The sequence below is a fragment of the Dipodomys merriami genome, unplaced genomic scaffold, assembly GCF_024711535.1.
Source record: "Dipodomys merriami isolate MVZ:Mamm:240054 unplaced genomic scaffold, mDipMer1.0.p SCAF_200, whole genome shotgun sequence".
NCBI lineage: Eukaryota > Metazoa > Chordata > Mammalia > Rodentia > Heteromyidae > Dipodomys > Dipodomys merriami.
In genome coordinates this window covers 272,452-295,082 of record NW_027203383.1, presented here as the reverse complement: position 1 = coordinate 295,082, position 22,631 = coordinate 272,452, and the positions used below count along the sequence as shown (strand labels likewise).

The 22,631-nt window shown below is 42.9% G+C and overlaps 1 protein-coding gene across 3 annotated transcripts in view; it reads right to left on the bottom strand.

Annotated features, from left to right (window-relative positions):
* Positions 1 to 16,527, bottom strand: part of LOC138833098 (endoribonuclease Dicer) — a 65,908-nt gene extending 49,381 nt beyond the window's left edge. For 2 of the 3 annotated variants that reach the window (XM_070031418.1, XM_070031421.1), the window contains exons 1-3: positions 16,298 to 16,527; positions 5,058 to 5,123; positions 4,141 to 4,241 (exon numbers count right to left, since the gene is read on the bottom strand). Coding sequence is in view for 1 of the 3 variants with exons in the window: in XM_070031421.1 (XP_069887522.1) it covers positions 4,141 to 4,194 (54 nt within the window). In the remaining 2 variants the exon portion in view is untranslated. The remainder of the gene's footprint in view (positions 1 to 4,140; positions 4,242 to 5,057; positions 5,124 to 16,297) is intronic. The other variant, XM_070031420.1, reaches the window with a different exon arrangement.
* Positions 16,528 to 22,631: the final 6,104 nt, after the last annotated feature.

Genomic DNA, 22,631 nt, shown 5'->3' with positions numbered 1-22,631 from the left:
TCAGGCCCTAAGTTCAAGTCCCAGGACCAGCACAAAAAAAAAAAAAAAAAAAAAGGAAGGGGGGGGGGGAAGGGAAAGGGAAAGGAAGAAAGAGAGAAGAAGAACTCATGTCTTACATATCCACAGGCACTACATCAGTTGATTTTGTGGCTTCCTCAAACACTCACTTTGTACTTCTTCCAAAGTAACAGTAATTCCCCACTCTGTGTATTCTCAGTCCGACAGCAACCCACTAGACCCAGTTTCTAGCTTTCTGCTATCTGCCAGTCACCCAGACCCAAGCCCCTGGGTACATGACTCTCCCTTGGCTTGAGGAACTGGCTGATGCTAATCCAATGGCCAAATGCTCAGGATTTTCATTTGATAGTTGAGAAAAAAAAAAAAAACTCTTTCTTTCCTTATGAACATGGGTCAGGAAATAGCTCCATTTGCTGTTGAAATTACCATCATGAAAGGACCCAGGCTTAGGACGAAACTAGCACAGTAGATAGAACACATAAATAAAGAAACTGGGTTACTGGATCTATCAACCTGCAAGTCCAGCATAACATTGGTCTTGAAAATGACATGAGCTCATAAATTCCCTTATTACCAAAGCTAACTGAAGATGAAATTTCTGCAACTCAAGAACAAATGTATTCCAACTGATACTTTGTCATTATCACTTCCTGTAAAAGGTTTTAGGAAGAAAAGGAGAAAAAGAGAAAAGAGGCAAATAGGAAAAAGAAAGAAAGAAAAGAGGGACAGAGAAAAAGAAAAAGAAGCCAGGGATAAGACAAAAACAAAAGCTACCAGAACAGAAAAAAAAAAAAAAAAGAAAAGAAAGAGATAACATGCAAGCCCCACAGCATGACCCTAAGAGCTAGCGCCGTACAGCTGGAAGCCCATTCGGCGGATGAGGGATGAGGGTTGTTCCTCCCCTTCCCCCCACCCCCGACTTTCTGCGTTAGGTGAATCATTTTTTAAACTGCAAAGGAGCAAAGGCTTATTTCAGAAATAAATGGGGGAAATCTAGAAAGTTTTCCCTTGCTAGTGAAACAAGAGAAAAAAGACTCTAATTTGAAAACAAAATAAGAGCACAAAGGAAAACAGGATGGCCCAGGCAAGCTGGTCCACATTCTAAAAGCAAACAACAAGCCTTTAGCCCCACTGCTCCTCAGGCCCAGCAGAACCCAAACACCAACTTCACCCACGCAGGATCGTCCTGGTGCGGGCCTGCAGGCCAGCAGGGACAGGACCTAAGATCAGAATAGTGAGGGTTATCTTACTGAGGCACATAGCCTGAGAAAAGAACGGGTGCAAATTAACTCACTGACTGCCCAGATTATACTACTTGTCTCTCAAAACATGCAAGTCATTCCCCCCACGCTCCCCCTTAGGAACATGACATTTCACATACATTTCCTTAGTCCACAATCAGCAGAGTTTGATGGAAAGTGCAGGTGGCTGGCTATTAAAAATCAATTTGAAAATCAACATGTTGGAAAGAAACATCAAACAACAATGGAAGTATACATTTATCAGCATTTAGATTCTACATAAAGGAAATAGAAACAATGTTGTAAAAGGAAATATCAATGTAGCAAAACAGAAAGGAAACATGTAAATTACAATAAAAAGTCCATGAAGATGGCTCTGGTGGTTTGCACCTGTAATCCTAGCTACTCAGGAGGCTGCAATCTGAAGATCACAGTTCAAAGCCAGCCCAGGCAGGAAGTTCATGAGATTCTTATCTCCAATAAACCACCAGAAAACCAGAAGTGGCGCTGTGGCTCAAGCAGTAGAGTGCTTGACTTGAGTTGAAGAACTCAGGGACAGCCCCTGGGCCGAGTTCAAACCCCACGACCAGCCAAAAAAAAAAAAAAAAGGCAATGATTCTATCAGGTTTTCAAAAAATGCATAAGCAGTAAAAAAAACTATTACAAGGTAATTTATTAAACAGAATGCTATTAAAATTGGGAACTCAAACACATTCATCTGTGATCATATGGCCTGGCACCAGTGGCTCACACCTGTAACCCTAGCTACTCGGGAGGCTGAGATCTGAGGATCGCAGTTCAAAGCCAACCTGGGCAGGAAAGTCTGTGAGACTCTTATCTTCAATAAACCACTAGAAAACCGGAAGTGGCGCTGTGGCTCAAGCAGTAGAGCGCTCGCCTTGGGCTGAAGAGCACAGGGACAGCGCCCAAGCCCAGAGTTCAAGCCCCACAACCAACAAAAAAAGGAAGCTTTAAACATTATCATGTCCTGCTCACAATTATGTAATCCTGCAATGTCTATCCTCTCCTGACTGAGATCATCTGCCCAGCTTACCAGACCATCCTTCCTACAGCGCCATTCATCTCTACATCACACATCATCTCTGCCAGGTACAGGCCTAATACTCCCTAAATGATCACTTAAACATATTCATGCCTATATTTTATTTTTTTTTTACTTTTTTTATTTTTTGGTCGGTCATGGGGCTTAAACTCTGGGCTTGGGCGCTGACCCTTGGCTCTTAGCTCAAGCTGAGTGCTCTACTGCTTGAGCCACAGAGCCACTTTCCGGTTTTCTAGTGGTTTATTGGAGATAAGAATCTCATGGACTTTCCTGCCTGGGCTGACTTTGAACCACTATCCTCATATCTCAGCCTCCTGAGTAGCTAGGATTACAGGCATGAGCCACCAGCGCCCGGATTTTTTTTTTTTTGGATGCCTATATTTTAAATCCTATGTGCTCAATCCCATTCACCAATCTGTAAACCCAAGTATACATCTGCAATTTTACAATTCTTACTCAGATAATTTCTTTTAAATCTCTACTCTTGCTTTAAAACAATCCATTACACTAGGATATCCTTGAATACAGGAGCTAGTCTTGTATTTAGCCTATCACCCATTATACTGAACCAGTCAGAATATGATAAACAAAAAATGCAGGTTTAGGCTGAGTGCAGTGGTTCATGAAGCCAACCCAACCTTGTTGGAAGATGGAGATAGGAAGACCATGGTTTGAGGTGGGTCTGGGCAAAAAAATGTCAGCAAAACCTCTCAAATAACAAGCTAGTTATAGTGGTGCACACCTGTAATCCCAGCTAAATAGGAGATATAGGTAGGAGGATCAATCTGAGGCTGACTTCCAGTAAAATGCACAGGACTTTATTTAAATATACCTAAACTATACCTGGAGGCATGGTAACTCAAACTCCAGTACTAGGGGAGGGGGGAAGCAGGTATGTGGAAAGAAAACATCACCTGAATGACAGAAATAGCTTCTAGTTGTCTTCCATAATTTACATCATTTTACATATACTCACACAGACCCACATACATACATGCTTTATTGGAACACAGACTCCCAGAGAAAAAGACATATATCTCATTCTTCTATCTCAAACTTCCCATTGTAATGTTCAATATATACATATAAATGAAACCAATAAGTGAATATCTACACAGTAATGTACTGTGCAGACTCACTAGACAGCTCAATATGTATTTCTAATTGGTCTGGAAATACACTTTTACTTCCCTCCTACCAGTCCTGACAGGTAGGTAGAGCAAAGAAGATTCTTTATAAGGAAATGAAAGACAACAGTTTAACCCTCCCAATTTTATTTTCCATAAGGTTGTAATATTTAAATTAATTTTCAGTATACATACTTTCTCAGTATACATACATACTTTCTATGAAGAGAAAGCAAACTCAAAATGTTTAAATCAATAGGTAATCTAATAATGTAAAAACAGAAGCTCATGATATTTCCAATTCCACATTCTTTTGGAACTTTTAACAGATCTCTTTTAACATGGCCTTAGTGAAAAGCTCTGAATTCCTGCTGGTAGTAAAAGTTCTACAGTTTCACAGATGAACTGACTGTCGTTAACTGCTCTGGCAGTCGTTCCTGGTGACTGTTTTTCCATTGCAGGTTTTAAGTTTCTGGTCAAGTAATTTATAGTCATGAAACTGATGAAGCTGTCTCACAGCTTCCACAGAATGTCCACTCAGAAATACATGACAGAGCAACTGTCTAGCATGTGCAAGGCCCTGGTTTGCATCCTGGGTACCACAAAAACAAGACAAAACAAACAAAAAGAGAAATAAGACACATGAATAAACTCTCTTTCTCCTTCTACACATGGTAAAACGCAGCTTTACCGTTTTAGTGTTTGAGGGCTCTGTGTTGCTGTTGTCTGAACTGCATTTTGACATTGTGATAGCAGATTATTGGAAAATCACAGCATGCCCACGCTTCTGCTCTAAAAATAAATGCAAAAATAGTCAAGTATAAGACTCCTGTAAACTCAATACACACACCAAAGAACCCACTGAGATGCATAGCTGAATAAAAGGCCATTATTTTGTATCAAATTTTAAACAAAAGACACCATATCTTACACTAACACAAAGAACAAGAGAATAAGCAGCGACAATAGCATGCCTAACTTCCAGAGAAGGCCGGACAAGCCATCAAGGGAGGATTTCAAACGGAATACAAAGAACTCAAAATAGTACATTTTCAAAGATCACACTTTATTGAGCTTTAGAAATAGAAAAAGTTTAAAGCATTATGCATTATTCCTTTATTTACACTTACAGATAAAATAAAGAAGGTAACCAGTAGGGGTACTTGGCTGAAAATCCAAATAATCTTGTAATAATCTCATACATGCATGAAATCTACCAGCAATCCCAATTTCCCAAAACAAAGTTAAAAACAAATTAGGCTCTCTTATAGAATTATTAGTTTATGAATTAACGAAGTTCAAGAACACAGTTAACAATGTTAGTGTTGGGGAGAAATTCCAATTGGGAGTGCCTCTCCTAGGTGAGATCATAGAATATTCCTATGGAAAAGTAGTGGTCTGTTAGCCATGAGGCAGACTTGTGTCCCTGCTCACTGGAAGTTCATGAGGACACACGCATCGGTAGTGGTTTCCTCTCACCTGGCTACTCCCAGACCTTTACATCATTACAGATGGATGATTCTCACTTCACACACCAAGTATTCTCCTATGAGCTAAACAGCTCAGACTGGCATACCCTTCACACTACTTTAGTATATACATATTTACCTCAAAATGCTGATTCTAAGTTCTTTCAGAGTTTCCAAGTCTGTATTAATTCATACCCTAGGTAACCTAAAAACAATCAGAGAGAATATTTTAGAAGAGATAATTCATTCTTTAAAAACCAATCTTCAGAAATTGACTACTTAATCAAACTTTCATATTCACCTTATCAGGATTAAGATCTCATAAAATAATTTAGCAACTGGGGACAAGAAGATAGTACATTTCTGAAAGGGCTGTTGTTTAAAACTAGTACTGCATCATAATACACTGAGGGAAAAACTTGTTAGTACAATCCAGTTAGATACACAGGAGAACTCTTGGCATTAAACACTCTTGGCTTTAAAAATACTCAGCAAACACTGTAGTACATAAGCCGCCATGCTTCACAGGACACATCTTCCCATATCCCAGCATGTCCGTGTGCATCTCCTAAATTAGCTACCTCATCAAGTGACTTAAATCCATTTCGTATTGTCCTTTGGTAAGAACAAAGAACATGGCCTAGAGTGTCTTACTCTGGATTATCCAATAACTATTGCAAAATTATCCAATTGTTTCCCTAGGCAATAAAGTTTATATCTCAGAAAGATAACACAGTAACTATAACAGTGGCTTATTTATGTTGGTAATACAAAGCCAATAAATGACTTTGTAACTTTTATTCATAACCATGCCTTAAATTACAAATCTGAGAGATCCTGTTTCATATCCTTTAAGATAACTCTGAAATAGACAAGCTACCTACCAGATGTTAAGTTTTAGGCTAAGTTTCGATACAAGCCATCAGACAACTCCTTTACCATGTAAATGAAGTAGTATTGTATATCTTTTAAAGACCAGTAACAAGAACCCTCCAGTGTGGAGGTGAAAAGCAGACAGCTTCCTAGTATGAATGTTCAAAATGAATGAGCAGAAACTTCTAACCTCATCCATTTCAGCATGTGACAGATTCTGACATAATTAATTTCCAGGTAATATGATCAATTTCAGCCTATCCTCAAAAAGTCCCATGGTAAGAGAGAAACACATATGCGCGCACGTGTGCGCGCACACACGTACGTACACACACACACACACACACACACACACACACACACACACACACACACACACACACACACACACACACACACACACCATGAACACTCTGCTTTAACTCCAACAAACATCCTACTAAGGAAAACTAAAAATCTAACTCCAACAAACATCCTACTAAGGAAAACTAAAAATCTTTGAAGGGCTTAAGTTCCTAACACCAAAAGTGTCCTGGGAGATCCAAAGCGTTATTTTAACTGTGACTAAGCCTAGGTCACTGAAGGCACCATGGCTATGGACAGGTTATATGGCAGAAGGGCAAATACAAAGTAAAAATAAAAATATAATTCTCCCTATTGGAAATAAGGGGAAGAAAACTCCCTTTTCCTTTTCCAGAATTTATTTTTTCTTCCCTGACTTCAGTATGCAGAACTGTAAAGCTCTGATCTCACAATTCTAGAAGGAAGGTATCTTCAAGTACCAGGAAGGTGATACACATTTCCCACTTTACTAGCACAGGAGGGGCCTAATTTGTCACCTGAGTCCAAACCGTAAAACATGCCACTGGAGAAAGTCAGCAATTGTATCTTGACAATGGGGATGTAATGATTACAACCACAGCAAGAGTTAATTGAAAGAGCCTTTCAAAATGAAGTGGAAAGGCCATCAAGGGAGGACTTAGCCCCAGTGCCAGCTTGCTGCTATAGAATGAAAAGAGCAGGATGCTTTTTGTTACAGTGAGACCATGACAGTATCTAAGTTCACTTCTAAAGAAAAGGTCAGTAATAGAGGAAGTAGAGGAATATTCACCCGATTTATGTCTGATTCCTGTGTTGAATATTTCATTTTCCTTAAACCTTTCTGCATTTTAAATTATCCTACAATTCAGAAATGTATTAGTTTTCGAACTGAGGAATAAAAATCCAAGCTATGAGTGACCTTTGTGAAGACAACGGTTTATAGAGATATGATTCTGGGTTAATAAAAAAAACTTCCTGAGGTTGGTAGAGTGGCTCAAGTGGTATAGTGCCTGCTAAGCAAGTATGAGTTCAAATCCATATAGCCAAAAAAGAAAATTTAAAAAGAAGGCTCCCCTCCTAAACCTTTAAATGATAAGTTATTCAATATCTGTCATGTAAACCACCGATTCAAAGCCCTTCTGTCCACACATTCCTCTATGAACTCAACAAACTTCTGGGGTTTTCCAAATCTGTAACATAAATGTTATTATGTTTAGACTTCAACATAATCATGCCTAAAATTAGATTTATTCCAAAAGTGAAAACGAACATAAGTCAAATACCATTTTAACAAATTCCATCCATCAAAATCTCCACATGGAAAAGATCTCCATATGGAGATACTTTATTTTATCAAAATAAATAAAAATTTACTTTATAAAAAAAATGGGCCCAGCACTAATGGCTCACACCTGTAATCTTAGCTACTCAGGAGGCTGAGATTTGAGGATCACAGTTCAAAGCCAGCCCAGGCAGGAAAGTCTATGAGACTCTTATCTCCAACAAACCACCAGAAAACCAGAAGTGGTGCTGTGGCTCAAGTGGTAGAGTGCTTGCCTTGAACAAAAGAGCTCGGGGACAGTGCCCAGGCCTTGAGTTTGAGGCCCATGACCAACAACAACAAAAAAATGTCCCAACAGGAAAACAGCACCAACACCCTCCTCCTTCCTCTAGTGACCCACAATGACACAGACTGGCCAGTTTTGTTTTGAGATAGGTTAAGTACTTAACACATCACCAGCTTTCATGGTAGGTTTTAGGGTTAACACAATTCCAAGTCTCTGTACCTCACTCTTCAGCAACAAGTTGTAGAATTTTTATTCAAGTTGTGATTATCCTTTGCTCATCTTTTACACCAAACAAATATCTACATGAAAAAGGAATTCCATTTTCTGTACATTAAGACAGTGTAATAAGAAAAATACTAACAAAGGACTGATCATCCAAGAACCACCTAGAGACCACCTAAACATTCCAAGTCCAGGCAAAGGGGCCAGCAGAGCCTCACAACTGCTGTGCCACACTCCCTATGTCTGCCCTCCTCAGGACACCACAGTGCCCCCAAGAGAGACTGAAACTGGGAGGAACTGGGGTCAGGCCAGTCCAGTAGAACGTATGAAAGATTCTCCATAGAAGAGAAGCTAGAGGTAGTGGCTCCCACCTGTGATCCCTTTTAGAACAGGAGGCCTAAAGCAGGCTGATCACAGCTCATGCACCTATCCCCTAAAAGTAACCAGCAGAACCAGCATAGCTCAATGGGATCACCCCAGCCTAGCAGGCTCAAGACCCTGAGTTCAAATCCTAGTACTGCCAAATCAATTATTTCTGGTAAAACATTCAATGTGTAATAAATGTAACCAGAATGACAGAAAAAAATCACCATCACACTAGTAACTAAGGTAAGTGTCATTAACAGATACCAAAACTATTGAATAACGATGACAAAAAGCTTACACACCTCTGAAAGATTACTTGAATAGTTAAAATTGGTGTTTTTCCACTGTTTTACACAGTAGAAAATCCTGGAAACTCTAAGATCAAAGTAACAAAGATCATCTGTATTAAGACAAACTGGCATGTATCTCATGTAACCTTCCTGCCACAGGAAGCATAAAAAACAAATTTGAAGGTTCATTTTACAAAACAGTTGGCTTGAATGCTTTCAAAATGTCAGCATTATAAAAGACACAAGCTGAGAAATTTCCAGAGTAAGAGAATAAGGTGACCTGACAGCTAAATCTATGCACAATCCTGAACTCAGTCTGTATAACAACTTCTTCTTCCTCCAGTGAAATAACAAGTATTATTTTAAGAGAAATTGTTATTATATACACAGTGAAATAACATAGATAAACAAATACAGCTGAAACTACAATAGACTGTTCATAAGCATTTTTGCCAGAGCATTTGTTACTTAGACAAAGCACAACTTGTATAGTGTGTGTGTGTATGTGTGTTTGTGTGCACGCGCGCGTGTTCTCTAGGGCTAAAAGTTGAGAACATTTCTTTGTCATCTGAAAATACATCACATATCAAATTCGGTTTTTTGTTTTTTTGTATTTTTTTGACAGTCGTGGGGCCTGAACTCTGGGCCTGGACCCTGTCCCTCAGCTCTTCAACTCAAGGCTAGAGCTCTACCACTTGAGCCACAGCGCCACTTCCAGCTTTTTTCTTTTTGCTTATGTGGTGCTGAGGAATCGAACCCAGGGCCTCATGAATGCAAGGCAAGCGCTCTACCACTGAGCCACCTTCCCAACCCTCATGTCCAAGTTCTTAACCCAAGAATGGTCTCATTAGGTCCTAGAACCCTCAAATATTCAGCAACAGAAAGCTAGGGGTTTACATAAACTTGGTAAACTCTCCTTCAGAGGCCTGTCATATGTCAGTGGAATTTCAGTCTTCTAAACATATGGCAAAAGAAAGCACTCTTCTGCAATGCCTTCACATAGTTGATTGAAGAGGATTGGACTAAGAGCAAGTATTAAATAGCAGTACAAAATCAGTTCTACTCATTCTATTGGTCAGACATTCCCCCTGCTCAAAATCCAACTCAGTGTTACTTCTCTCTCCACATGGCACTTCTTTGCCACCTTAGGGTGTTCTGTTATTTTTATCCAAGAATTCTGCCTTGTCCTTAAAGTTCTCCAATTCTGATTGGGCTAAGATTACTTGAGAATTCTAAAACACACATAAATGAAGAATTAGAATTTAGAGTCTCCTTTTTTTAATTCCCCCTTTTAATGTATAGGTATACAATAGGCATAACCCTGAAAAAATGGGTGGTAGCAGTACAGTAGTATACACATTCCCAGGCTGGGAATGTGGCTTAGTGGTAGAATGCTTGTTTAGCAAGCATGAAGCCCTGGGTTTGACTCCCCAGTACCACATACACAGAAAAAGCCAGAAGTAGCACTATGGCTCAAGTGGTAGAGTGCAAGCCTTGAGCAAAAGAAGCTCAGACAGTGCCCAGACCCTGAGTTCAAGCCGCAGGACTGGCAAAATAAAATAGACAACCCTAGGTGCCTACTCGATGCATCGCTCTGTGGGTTCCTGTCCCTCTGTCATACAGACCAGGTAGAAAGTTTTGAAGGATTCTGTCAGATTTTCCTAAGCCAACAAACACTACACTGATCTAGTGGGGGAGACAGAAAATTCACCTGTTGCTCCCAGATCTGATCGCCCCATGCAAGCCTTACTTCCCAGGGGTCTTACCCCCATTTCCTGCCCAGAACAAGTTAGGTCTCCACCCTGCTCACTATTTTCAAACCTCAGTGCTTGAAAGGCATTGACATCTGCACGTTTCCACACTCAGACTGTCCACACTCAGGTGTCCCTGGACTATATGGGCATTCCAGAAATTTTGACCGTAAGATATATAAGACTTCCTACATTTTCTCATTATACTTCTGAGAAAATTAAAACCAAGTCTAGAAAAGTCCAGGGCAAGTTGTCCTTAATCATAAATTGAGTTTACTGAAATTCAAACTAAAATAAAACATAGATTTCTTTTCAGGGGGAGGGACAAGTCAGAATCTCACTACATAACCTAAGTTGGTCTTGAACTAGTGATCCTCCAGCTTCAGCCTCCTAAGTGCTAGGAGTATCAATGGACACAACTAGGCCCGACTTGAATGGAAGTATCTTAATCCTGGCTCATTTTATGCTATTGATTCCATTCCATCAGTAACCTCCACCTCTGGATTATCTGGAATCGTAATTTTTTTTGCAGTGCTAGGATCCAAATCTGGGGTTAGGCAAGGATCTACCACGAAACTACGTGAGCTCCTTCTTATTATAAGTCAAAGATAGCATTTTCCAAAATTCTAGATGAATTAACTGACTTTTCTAACCACAAAAGAACTTTTTCAGATACGCTTTTGTGACATAATTGCTTTTGTAATATATTTAAGTGATATTGAGCTGTCACTTAAGAAGAAACCGGAAGCCAGGAGCCAGTGACTCTCGCCTGTAATCCTAGCTACTCAGGAGGCTGAGATCTGAGGATCACAGTTCAAAGCCAGCCTGGGCAAGAAAGTCTCTGAGACTTTTATCTCCAATTAACTACCAAAAGGCCAAAAATGGTGCTGTGACTCAAAGTGGCGGAACACTAGCCTATCCCTCAGGGATACTGATAGCTCAGGGACAGTGCCCAGGCCCTGAGTTCAAGCCCCAGGACTGGCACCAAAAAAAAAAAAAGATTGGGGTAGGCCATATGAACAACAGGAAAGTCTACAATACCAATACATCTCCAATTGTTACAGCAACTGTGCCCTGTGATTCTTACCACCTCTTTCTTTGTAACATTTCTATGCAGTCATATGTACATCCCAAATGAAGAAGGACCAGGTGGCTACTTAAGAATAGTAATACTCTTTCTAAAAATGTTAATATGAAGGCAATTTTATTCCACCCAACTGTGTTAAGACTCCAAAAACTTCAAAAAGCATTATAAAGTTAACTAATGTACTTGCCCAACAATACTAGGCCCCTCCTGTAGGCCAGGCACTGTCCTGGCGGTGGATACGCAGGAACACTACTCTCATTCTTCTATCCTGTCCCAGCCAAGAGCACTAATGTCACTGCAAACCTCGAAACCCAAAACCCTGAGGCCCAACTGGAGCCTGTCACATTTTATTTCTGGTAACAGTCATGCTGACATTCTCAGACAATGTTTTGTGGCAAACACTCTAATAGTATATAAGTGGTGGTTAGCTGAGTACCGACAACTTTAGGTAAATGGGAAAGCAGATTTGTACTTGGAATTTATTTTAACAATGGCTTTCTTACATGACTCCCAAACTTCCATTTCATTTGCTATACTTCAAAAATAATGTCTCCTCTCTGTCTTCTCTCATTTACAGGATTACCAGCCCCACCAAGCAGTCCTGCTGTTTAGACCAACACATAAGGCACCCATTACCTGAAAGAGCCCACGCGGTCTACACAGGAGTTCACTGCTGAATAGATGGTTATTCTGGCATCACAGCTTGGCTGAGCAGTGCCTACTTGTGGCTCATCTTGACTGCGCCTTGACTGGATCCCTCTGCCCCCAAACCCCAGTGATTTGAGCTGGGCTGCTCTGCCCCACCCTCCCCTGTATGGACTAAAACCCTAACTGAAATAAACCCTTCTCCCTTAAGTTGTTTTGCTCAAGTATTTCTTCTCATAGGCCATTTGAAAGACTTTACCCCATTATGTTTTTTCATTATGCCTATGGCTTTTATCCAGTTTCTTTACAACTGTATGTGAAAAGCATTTCTGTCATCTATAAGATGACCATACATTTTCCACATTGCTATTATTTTAAGCACACTACATCAATTATTCTTAACAAAGAAATGTTTCCTCTTAATTGGTACACTTCCTTTCATTAATCAATGCCAATTAGAATTAGTCTCATTTCCTCTTTCACTTTGGCAAATTAAAACAAAAGGGAGTTTAATTACATGTGGGCCCTGAGTTATCCTTGCCCTAAGCTCCTCATCTAATTTTCAACCTCCACACCTCATGCCACCAACCTTCACTGGTATTTTTGTGGTCTTCTAAAACATGATTCTCTCAGGTTATAAAGTATTAAACACTTGTCTCTGCAGAGGAGATTCTAATGTTAACCAGAGATTGTTAAGAAGTGAAAATTGGGTTTGGTAAACGTCAGTGAATCAAAAAATAAATAGGAAAAGGTCCAAGCCCCGCAGGCTTAGGAAGGAGGATATTAAGGAAGTAATGCTACCAACTGAAGATTGCACTGTACATGAGAAGACCTACAGAGAGCCCTGTCCATCAGGTAGAATAGTACACATGCTGGCATATGGAGAAGCTAAACTCTGGACTGCCCTTATCAGAGGAAAAGGTAAAATAAATCATGTGGCTCCAACCTCCTATTTAAAAAAAAAGAGAGAGAGACCTTCCTATGGCATTCACCAGAGCACATCACTCTACATTTAAGCGGCTGAATGAATTCAGTCATATGCATAGCAAGACAGGTGATAGAAACCAAGACCAATTTTTTTAAAGAGAAATTCCTAGTTTTCAAAAGGGTTTAGCCTTTTTTTTTAAACATATAGGAACTATTTGTAGCACTAAAGTCCAGAAGAATCCTGAGAAAACTTAACATTCCAGTGTTTTGATAATCAAGAAACAATCTGACCACTTTGGGCTTATCACCAAAGAAGAGAAGCAGGGACTAGAATGGATACTATTTGTGTATCTACATTCCCAGTAGTACTGTTCAAAGGAGTCAAGACCAACTCATGAATGAATGACAAACACAGAAGGCATGTACAGGAGCTCCTCCCTCTCCATCCAGTCAGGAGTCAAGAAGCCCACAATATACTAAGTAGAAAATGTATGTGATAAATTTATCCTACCAAACTCCCTAGCTTACAAGTATACCCTACAGTATTGTTTGTAGACCCTTGTGATCATGTGACTGGTGAGGACATACCATTCCTCACAGTGGTAGGCCAGGAAAGGATCAAATCTGAAGTTCGCTTTCTACAGAATATGTATTGCTAAAAATTCTTAAGTCATCCTACACTGGTGATCAGATGGAATATCATTCAGTCTTCAAAAGAGGGAAAGTAACACGCTATGAACCAACGAACCCTAAAGGCAAGTTGGGCAGGAAAGGACAATTACTGTATGATTCCATTTAGATGAAATTGCCAGAGCAGTAAGATTCATGGAGAAGTAGAATGGAGGTTGCCTAGGGGTGGAGCAGTGACAGAGGAGTTTAATGTTAATGGGTAGACTTTTGATTAGGGAAGAAGAAAAAGGATGTCAATTTACTCCATTTTAAGTGTACTGTATTATAGCTAAAATGGCTGAAGTCATAGCTTATATTTTACTATACTAAAAAGAACGTGAAGTATTCAGATAAGACACAATGAGAACACCTGAGGCTGGACAGGGAAGTGAGCACTCACATACGGCACAGTTTGCCCTGGAACACCGCGCAGTGCAAAGACCATGCTGGAAGACTCTGAAATCAAGCCATGCTTCAGTCTGGCTCTGCCACTACACATTCCCAACTCAGGGCCATGAGCCCTGTGTCCTACTTCACTTGTATGTCACATTTAGAAGACAATGGATTAAGAATGCATATAAAGAGCCTGACACATCTTGGCACACAATAATGAAGCGCTCAACTGTTTCTCTTATCTCTCTGCTCAGGTGACCACATTAAGATCACAGAGAGACTGTCTACGAATACCTGCTTCCAAAACAGACAAAAGCAGAGAATAAAATATCCTAATGCAGTGTTATGCTCCCTAGAAAGTAATGCTCCACTGCCTATCACATAATGTACTACCTATCACATAATGCCACAAATATAAACCAAGATCAAGTCAATCAAAATCAACAACAGCAGAACCACAGGCACAATCCACTCCTGAGACCTGATCTACAACAATGATGGTGGCATGGGAAGGAAATTCTTACAAAAACCATTTCAAGAACAAGTCTCTTATTAAAATGGACTAATTCAGCTTTTCCTAAAACATGTCAGTGCCACAAGTAAATCTATAAACAGCATTACTGGCAACCACATTAAAAGCAACGTTGTTATTGAGTTTTACATAATGTGCTCTAAATGAAGTATAAAAGTAATTATATGTATGGATATATGTATCTGTATACTGTATCTATAACATACAGAGTGCCAAAGGGAGCAAAACAGACTATTCCAGGACCCAGTTTCCAAACACTAATAATGTCGGGCTGGGAAGGTGGCTCAGTGGTAGAGCGCTTGCCTTGCATGTATGAGGCCCTGGGTTCGATTCCTCAGCACCACATAAGCAAAAAGAAAAAAGCTGGAAGTGGTGCTGTGGCTCAAGTGGTAGAACGCTAGCGTTGAGCTGAAGAGCTGAGGGACAGCACCCAGGCCCAGAGTTCAGGCCCCACGACAGGACCCAAATAATAATAATAATAATAATAATAATGTCAAAAGTTACTATATGTTAGGAGAATTGATCTTTCAGTGTTATGTGAGCTCTTTTTACTTACAGAATTTAATATTTATACCAATACATTTCCAGCTTACTTAATCCTTTTTTAGAGAAAGCACTTTGGGGTGGCTCAAGTGGTGGGCCATCTGACTAGCAGGCAAGAGGCCCTGAGTTCAAATCCTAGCACCATTCCCCCCTAAAAGGCTCGTTTTTCTGAAACCTTTTTTCTTTTTCGAAGTTGCCAGACTCTTAATTGAGCCCCTCTTCATGGTCTCCTGCACCTGAAAACGAGCTCCAAGAAGACAACTACCAACCACAACTGTAAAGATTCAGAAATACACTGTAATCAGATGAAGGTTTTCAAAGTCGGACCATCCAGAGAACTGTAACTTATCCCTTGAACCACCACAGACGGGAGCTCCCCAACTCATCCAATTTTCGCAAATCTTCAAGATACGAGCTCAGTCCTGCAGGCACAAATGATTGCGGCTCCGCTCTGACAGTCCACATTCTCCTAACGTGCTAATCTAGAACGCACTGACTTTTTATCCCCCCCCCCCCCCCCCAAGATTCAAAAGCATGGGAAAGGCTTCTTTCTCAAGCTCCCTCCCCCCCCGCCCCCGCCGGCACAAAAACATCCGAGGGGAGGGGCAAAGATGGCCTCGGCCACCCGCCCCCCCTGGGGCCAGATCTGGTCACCTGCCCATAAACACACGGTCCTTCCAGGGAGGGACCTGAGGCCAGCGCCGTGCCGCCTGCCCCGGGCCCGCCGCGGCCTTCCATAGGTGTCCACTGGGTCCCCCGGATCAGGGGTCCGACCCAGGCCCGGATCGCTCTCGGGACTCCGGTCCAGCGCGGGCACGCCGGGTGTTCGGCACCAGCTTCGCGCGCAGAGCCCGATCTGTCAAAACCCTGGGTCCGGTCGGGGTGGGGTGGCAGTGCGGACGCGGCTCCCTCGGTGCGGGAGGCACCGGCGCCCGCTCCGGGAACGGCGGGACCGGAGGAGCCGGGGTCGGCCAGCCCCGGTCCGCAGGCCGCGCGGCGCTGCCCCGGCCCGCAGGCCGCGCCATCCGCGCTCCGGGGCTCTGGGACTCCGCGAGTGCGAGGTCCGCGTCGCGGCCTGCGGCGGGCCCCGCGCAGCCCGACCCCGGGCGCCCACGCGGGCCTCTCGCGGAGACGGAGGCGGAGCCGCCCCCGCCCCGGACACAAAGCCGGCCCCGCGGGGAGCCCATCTCACCTGCAGCACGGGCGCCGCGGGCCTTCCAGAACCATCCGGACCCCGCTCCGGCGCGCGCGTCACAGCCCAGGCCTCCCGGTGCCGCCCGGCGCCGCCGCCGCCGCCGCCATTTCCTGCCGCTCGCCGTCGCCACGCTCCCGCTGTCAGGTTACTCCATTCACCTGGGCCCGGGAGCAGCCCGCGCCGCGCCGCGCCGCGCCTCGACCCCTCCCGCCGGCGCCTGCGGAGTCTGCGCAGCGCCCGGCTCGCCCGCAGCCCGCGCTCGGCCCGCGGCGACGGCGCACACGCGCTTGGAGAATCCTACCGAGCCGCAACGCCGCTCCGCGCCCCCACGCTCCGCTCGCCCCGCGGCCGTATGAGAGCGGGCCTGCGATTGGACAGCGCGCCGCGGTGAAAGGTTAACCCCCGGCCGCTGGCCACTGAGAAGCCGGGACACAGCGGGCGTGGGCTGGAGGCTGAGGCGGTGTTTGCGGCCCAGCGCGGAGACCCGGCGGCCCGCGACCCGGCGTCCTGGCGGCGGCGCCGGCTCGCCCTGGCGCATTCTGCCGGCTCTTGGAGCTCGCCCGCCTCCATTACGGCACCTCTTGGCGCCCAGCCCTGGTCGTAATCGTTCTCCGCGGACTTGGGCCCCGTGTCGCCTCTCCCGGGGCCTCGCCGTCCCCTGGGTTCGCCGCGCGGGCCCTCCGTCCGCGGGGAGGCGAGAACCGGAGACTGAGAGCGCAGCTGCGGCCTGGCCGTGCCGATCGGACCCGGCCGCCACGGCCTGGGGGCCGCAGAATAAGGGATCGGTGGATAGGAAGTGGCGGGCTCGATTTATCGCAGGGCGTAGGCGTCTTTTCCAGAAGGATCTGGGAGGTGAAGGACGGTAACAGGTGTCGGCTTCGTTCCGAGAAAGTCCGCCCCAAGGACCACTTGCTTGCTTGTTCTTTTCTTTTTCTCCAGGGGAGGCAAAATATCTCCCTGATGATCGCTTCCCGGGGTTGGGGTGGAAGGTCTTCCCATACATTGGGATCGATACTGGTTTCATTCGTTTACTTTTATTTTACCAAGGAATACTTGAAGACTGTAGGCTTCATGTGGCTGGCACGTTACAACTGGCCAGGCCCTGCCCATCACGGGGCCTGCCATCTCTACGTGCCCTTCTCCCCCAGATGGATGCTGAAACGGCTCTCCATTTTAACCCAAGAAACTGGAGAACTTGGAAAACGACAACAGCTGATGAGTAAATAACTGACATTTGAAGCCTAATCTGACTTTGGGGGTGGTGTGCTCAATTGCTTGGATTTGGGTCATATATTTATCATAATATAGGATAAGGTTCATCTAAGTAGAACCATCACGAGCTAAAGTAGGAAAGAAGCCAGGCACCCGTGGCTCACGCCTGTAAGCCTACCTACTCAGGAGACTGAGATCTGAGGATCAAGGTTCGAAGCCAACCTAGGCAGGAAAGACCTTGAGACTCCTATCTCCAGTAAACTCATGAAACGCCGGAAGTGGCACTGTAGCTCAAGTGATAGAGCACAAAGAGCACAAAGCCCAGGACCGGCAAACATAACGTAGGAAAGAATGAGAATGCTTTTGACCTATCTCTTGATATCAAGCACAGGTGAGCAATGGTTCTTCTCAGGAAATATGTAAAGGATCTTTGGTAATGATTCTTTTAAGAGCAGAGTAATGTCTCATAAAGAGTGGAGGTGCATTGGGGTACACTGGCAGTGGGAATGCAAACTGTCAGCCCTTCCCCTTATCCTTCTATAATCTGTCAAGAACTAGGCTTCTCCATTAGCAGGTTTGTCTGATCTTCATTGATTACTTTCAAAATTAGTAATATGTAAATATTAAAGAGTATAAAAGATAGTTTCAGTCATCATCCCAAAAGACACAATCACTAATGCCATAATCCTTAATGTTAAAATGACAAAAGAGCAAAATCACCTAATGTCCAAAATCCCCAAAGATCAAAAATCTCAGAAATAAAATTTCAGGAAGGATTTTTTTAATATAAAGGCATTTCTTACTTTTCAAAGGATATTTGGTAAACATGAGAACCCAGGCACACATGGAAGGCCACTGTGCACAACAAAATAGGCAATAATCACATATTTCTGAAGCATAAACCCTCAGAAATACTGGTAGCACTTGCATAGCTTAACATTTTATGAACCAACCGTATTCATAAAGAAGACAAAAAGTAAAGTGTATAAAATGAACATTATACTGGTTGGTAAATGTGTGCACATAACCATTTATGTGATCCACCAAGAGCCAACCTAAGTCTCTTGATTTAGGGCCAGTCAAAAGCTGTAGCACACAGCATGGTGGTTTATACCTGAATCCCAACACTAAGGAGGCTGAAGCAGGAGATCACAAGGTAGAGGCCAGTCAGAAACAATGAGGCTGAGGCCAACCTGAGCTACATAAGGAGACCCTGTCAGAAAGAAAGAGCCCAGTGATGGTGGCTGGTGGCTATAATCCATGCCTTTAATCCTAGGTACCTTCTTAGTAAAATATATCCAGAAAATACATCTATATGTGTTCAGAGTATCTCACTGATTTGTGTGTGTGTGTGTGTGAGCACATGCGCGCGCACACACACACACACACAGTTATGGATCCTGGGCCTGGACTCTGTCCCTGAGCTTTTATCCTCAAGGATAGCACTCTGTGAGTTGAACTCAGCTCAGCTTCTGGCTTTTTTTGGTAGTTTAGTGGAGAAAAGGTCTCAGAGACTTTCTTGCCCAGGCTGGCTTTGAGCTACAACCATCAGATCTCAGCCTTCTGAGTACCTGGGATTATAGGTATGAGCCACTGGTGCCTGACTTCCTTACTGACTTTTGTTCAACCCTCATTTTATTGTAAGGAGATGCCATAATTTTCCAATTCTTTATTGATAGTAATGTAGACTTTCAGTCCTTTAAAGAAAATTTGAAACTTGTTTGAAATTGATTCAGTGTACAGGATAAGGCATGGTGCCAGATAATTTTCTTTCCAGACTCCCAAAGAGTTTCCCTTTCACTACCCATTTGTTTGATAGTTCACTTCTAGACTCTGTTCCAACAGTGTATCTGCATCAGCTCCAGCTACTGGTTTAAGTCTGGACATATAAAATCTTGTAAGAGAGCTTTACACATTGTTTGGATCACAATGCTGTGTGGTATACATTTTCCTTGAGCTAATTTTCATTTTCTCTTAAAAAGTCACAAGTCTATATTGACATAAAAATAAATATGCAGGCACCAATGGCTCACGCCTGTAGTCCTTATTACTCAAGAGGCTAAGAATGGATGATCACAGTTTGAAGCCAGCTTGGACAGGAAAGTCTGTGAGACTTGTATCTCCAATAACCTGCCAAAAAAGCTGGAAATGTGGTTCAAGTGATAGAGCACTAACCTTGAGCAAAAGAAGCTCAGGGACAGTGCCTATGCCCTGAGTTCAAGCCCCAAGACTGGCAAAAAAAAAAAAAAGAATAGGAAGAAAAAGCTAATCCCTAGAATAGAATGTTTGTAATTTTTAAAGGAGTAATAGAATAATAAAAATCATAATTTGGCAATCATCAGACAAGAAATATCAGTGAGAGATGGAGGAGAAAATGGAAGGGATGACATTGATCAAGATGCATTTTATTCAGAAACTGACATGTTAAAACCCCTTTGCACAACTACTTAAAGATCATAAAAAGTTAAGACTTAAATTTTAAAAGTATTAGGAAAAAAGTTGGACAAAAAATGAGATCAAACCAGAAATGATTCTGCCCATAAAATTCTTTGAGTGATGTTAGCATTGCAGCTATTATGTGGCTCTATTAGAAGGAAACTTACATGCAGTAGAATGGCAGATGCATGCTACATTATTACACAGCATTGGTTGTGCACAGACGTGTGTGCATCGTGGCCAAGGTTCTAGTGGAACCAAGGTTCTGCTTCAGCCAGCAGCCAGAGGTACATCAGAAAGAGCCAAAGCCTGAGACAGAAAATAAGTTCTACCCCCACACTGTGTTATATATTGGCCTAACTGGTTAAGAAATTCCTAGTTTATCTAAGTAATAAGAAATACATCAAGGGAACCTGTATGTCCAGTTCTGAGGACAGATATACCAAAGGCCATGGTAGATTTGGAGAGGGCCCTGGGAACAGACTTGGCCACAGGAATGTATACTTGGACTCAAGGTCTTGTCTCTCCACAGATCTGCTTGTCATATGTGAATACTATGTTTTATAACCTAATATAGCTATTCCAAATTGACCAGTGGATTCGAATTATCAGAAGTTTTCAATACAAAGGTAAAGGGAAGGCAAAAACTGGCTTCAGGATAATGGAAACTAAAAATTTATGGCAACTAAGTGAAATGCAAAATCCTGATTTGAATCTTTTGTCCTAAAACATAGTCTTAACTGGCAAAAATGAATAGGATTTGGGGCTGAAAGGCTTCACGGGAGTTCTTTATTCTTTACTCTTTTTTTTTTTTTGCAGCTTTTGTGTTTGCATTTATTTTCAAATAAAATAAAGTATTATCCACAGTAGCTCCAGCACCTAGCACAAATGGTACCTGCTAGCTACAGGATAAAGGTGTCCCAGTGTGGCAATAGCTATAGAATTCCAGACTCAGCTCATAGGGTTACTATCTGTCCTGGTCCTTGAATGCCTGGAGCGCTCAGAGGAGGTGACACAATGAAGTGGCATTGTAGTAGGATGTCGAAGAACAAGTAACTGCAGACAGAACTGACATTTTTGCTCCATGAAGATGGTATATCTCTTCATTTAAGTCTTCATTGTTTTCTCTTACCATCTGCCTGTGTTGGTGGTTTTGTATGCTGGGGAATGATGTTATAAATACAGAAATGGCCCTTGGTGGGAAAAGGTTCCCAACCTTTGTAATAATTACAGTACTAATTATAATAGCACTAATGATAGCTGATATAAGCAGAGCATTTGTGTTCTGTGTGCCATTTACTCTATCAGCACTCCTCTCAAATGTCCTGGCTTGTTAAAGGTGCCACCCAAGTTCATCTAGGGGCTCAGAGCTATGCATGCCATAGGTGAACTTGAACTCTCTTGTGCCATTCTGTTTCCTCTTCTGTAAGCTATCACTACTTTGAGCTCTACACTATCCTAACCAGCATCTGTAACCCTGCCGGGACCCACCAGCCCACTAGGCTACACTGTTTTTTTAAAACTGATGTAACTTCCTACCTCTAGGCCGTGATTCATGCTGGTCCTCTTGCCTGAGATGCCCTTCTTCTCTTTCTGTGCCCTGGCTGTTCAGAAATTTTCAGTGCTTATCTCAACCATCCTCTTCCTTGGTGAGGTTGCTCCATTCTGCCACCTGATGCCTGCTGCTCCAGACCCTGCTCTCCACAGTTAGACAGAACTCTTCCTTCCCACAACCTACAGGGAACACTGCAGATACTTTTATTCTAGCCCTTCCCATGGGGGGCTGGTTTTCACTTGAGTGACCTCTATATTTGTCTACTAGAGAATAGTTGAGTGAGGGTTCTCCCAGTTCAGAATGTGATCTAGCCTATGCCGGGCACAACTGCCACACATGGACAACCTGGTTCTCCGGGGAAGCCTCGCCTGGTAGGTCCTTTCATTGCCTGGAAACACTGGTCAGCCTAGGATTACTGGAAGCATCGTTGGCCTCTCTTTCCCCTCCCCGTGCATTTCCATTTCCCCTCGCCTCTCTCCAGCACTTTGCTACAGTTCACACCTCACTGAGTATCACCCTATTACAATATCATGGTTCTAGGTAAAGTAGATCACCTCCTTTTATTTCCTAATCTCTTGGTTTTACTGAGGTAGCATAGTGGAGCTCAACCAAGATCAACTTGAAAATGGCATCTTCAAGTCTTGGAAAAAGACTAGATGGGAAAGGTTATGCCACGCCACCTCCTGCGGAGTCTATATGAGATCGCGCCAGACAAAGCATAAGCTTCAAGGAAGCATGCCTGCAGGAAGGAGGTGTTGGTTCAAGGCTTCCCATACACTTGGCTGCACCTTTATAGCCTCTACCTTTATTCTTATTTCTTTTTGGCTGTACATTCGTTGCCTTTATTCTCGTTTTGGCTATTTTTCTATTGATCCGCAAACAGAGCATGTTGTTTCTTTCCAGTTCAATAGAGACTGCTTCTCTGAAGAATAAAGACTCGGACCAAAGATTAAATGTGGGCAATACCCCAATCAATCTATCATCTGATGTGACGCTGCCTCCAGAAACTCCTGCAACTTCACAAGCAGTTTTGAGGCTCACTCATAGTAAATATAGAAATTTAAAATTTTCAGATATGTTACAACAGACAGAATTAATGAATTAAACTAAGCTAGAAGGAGTTATCCC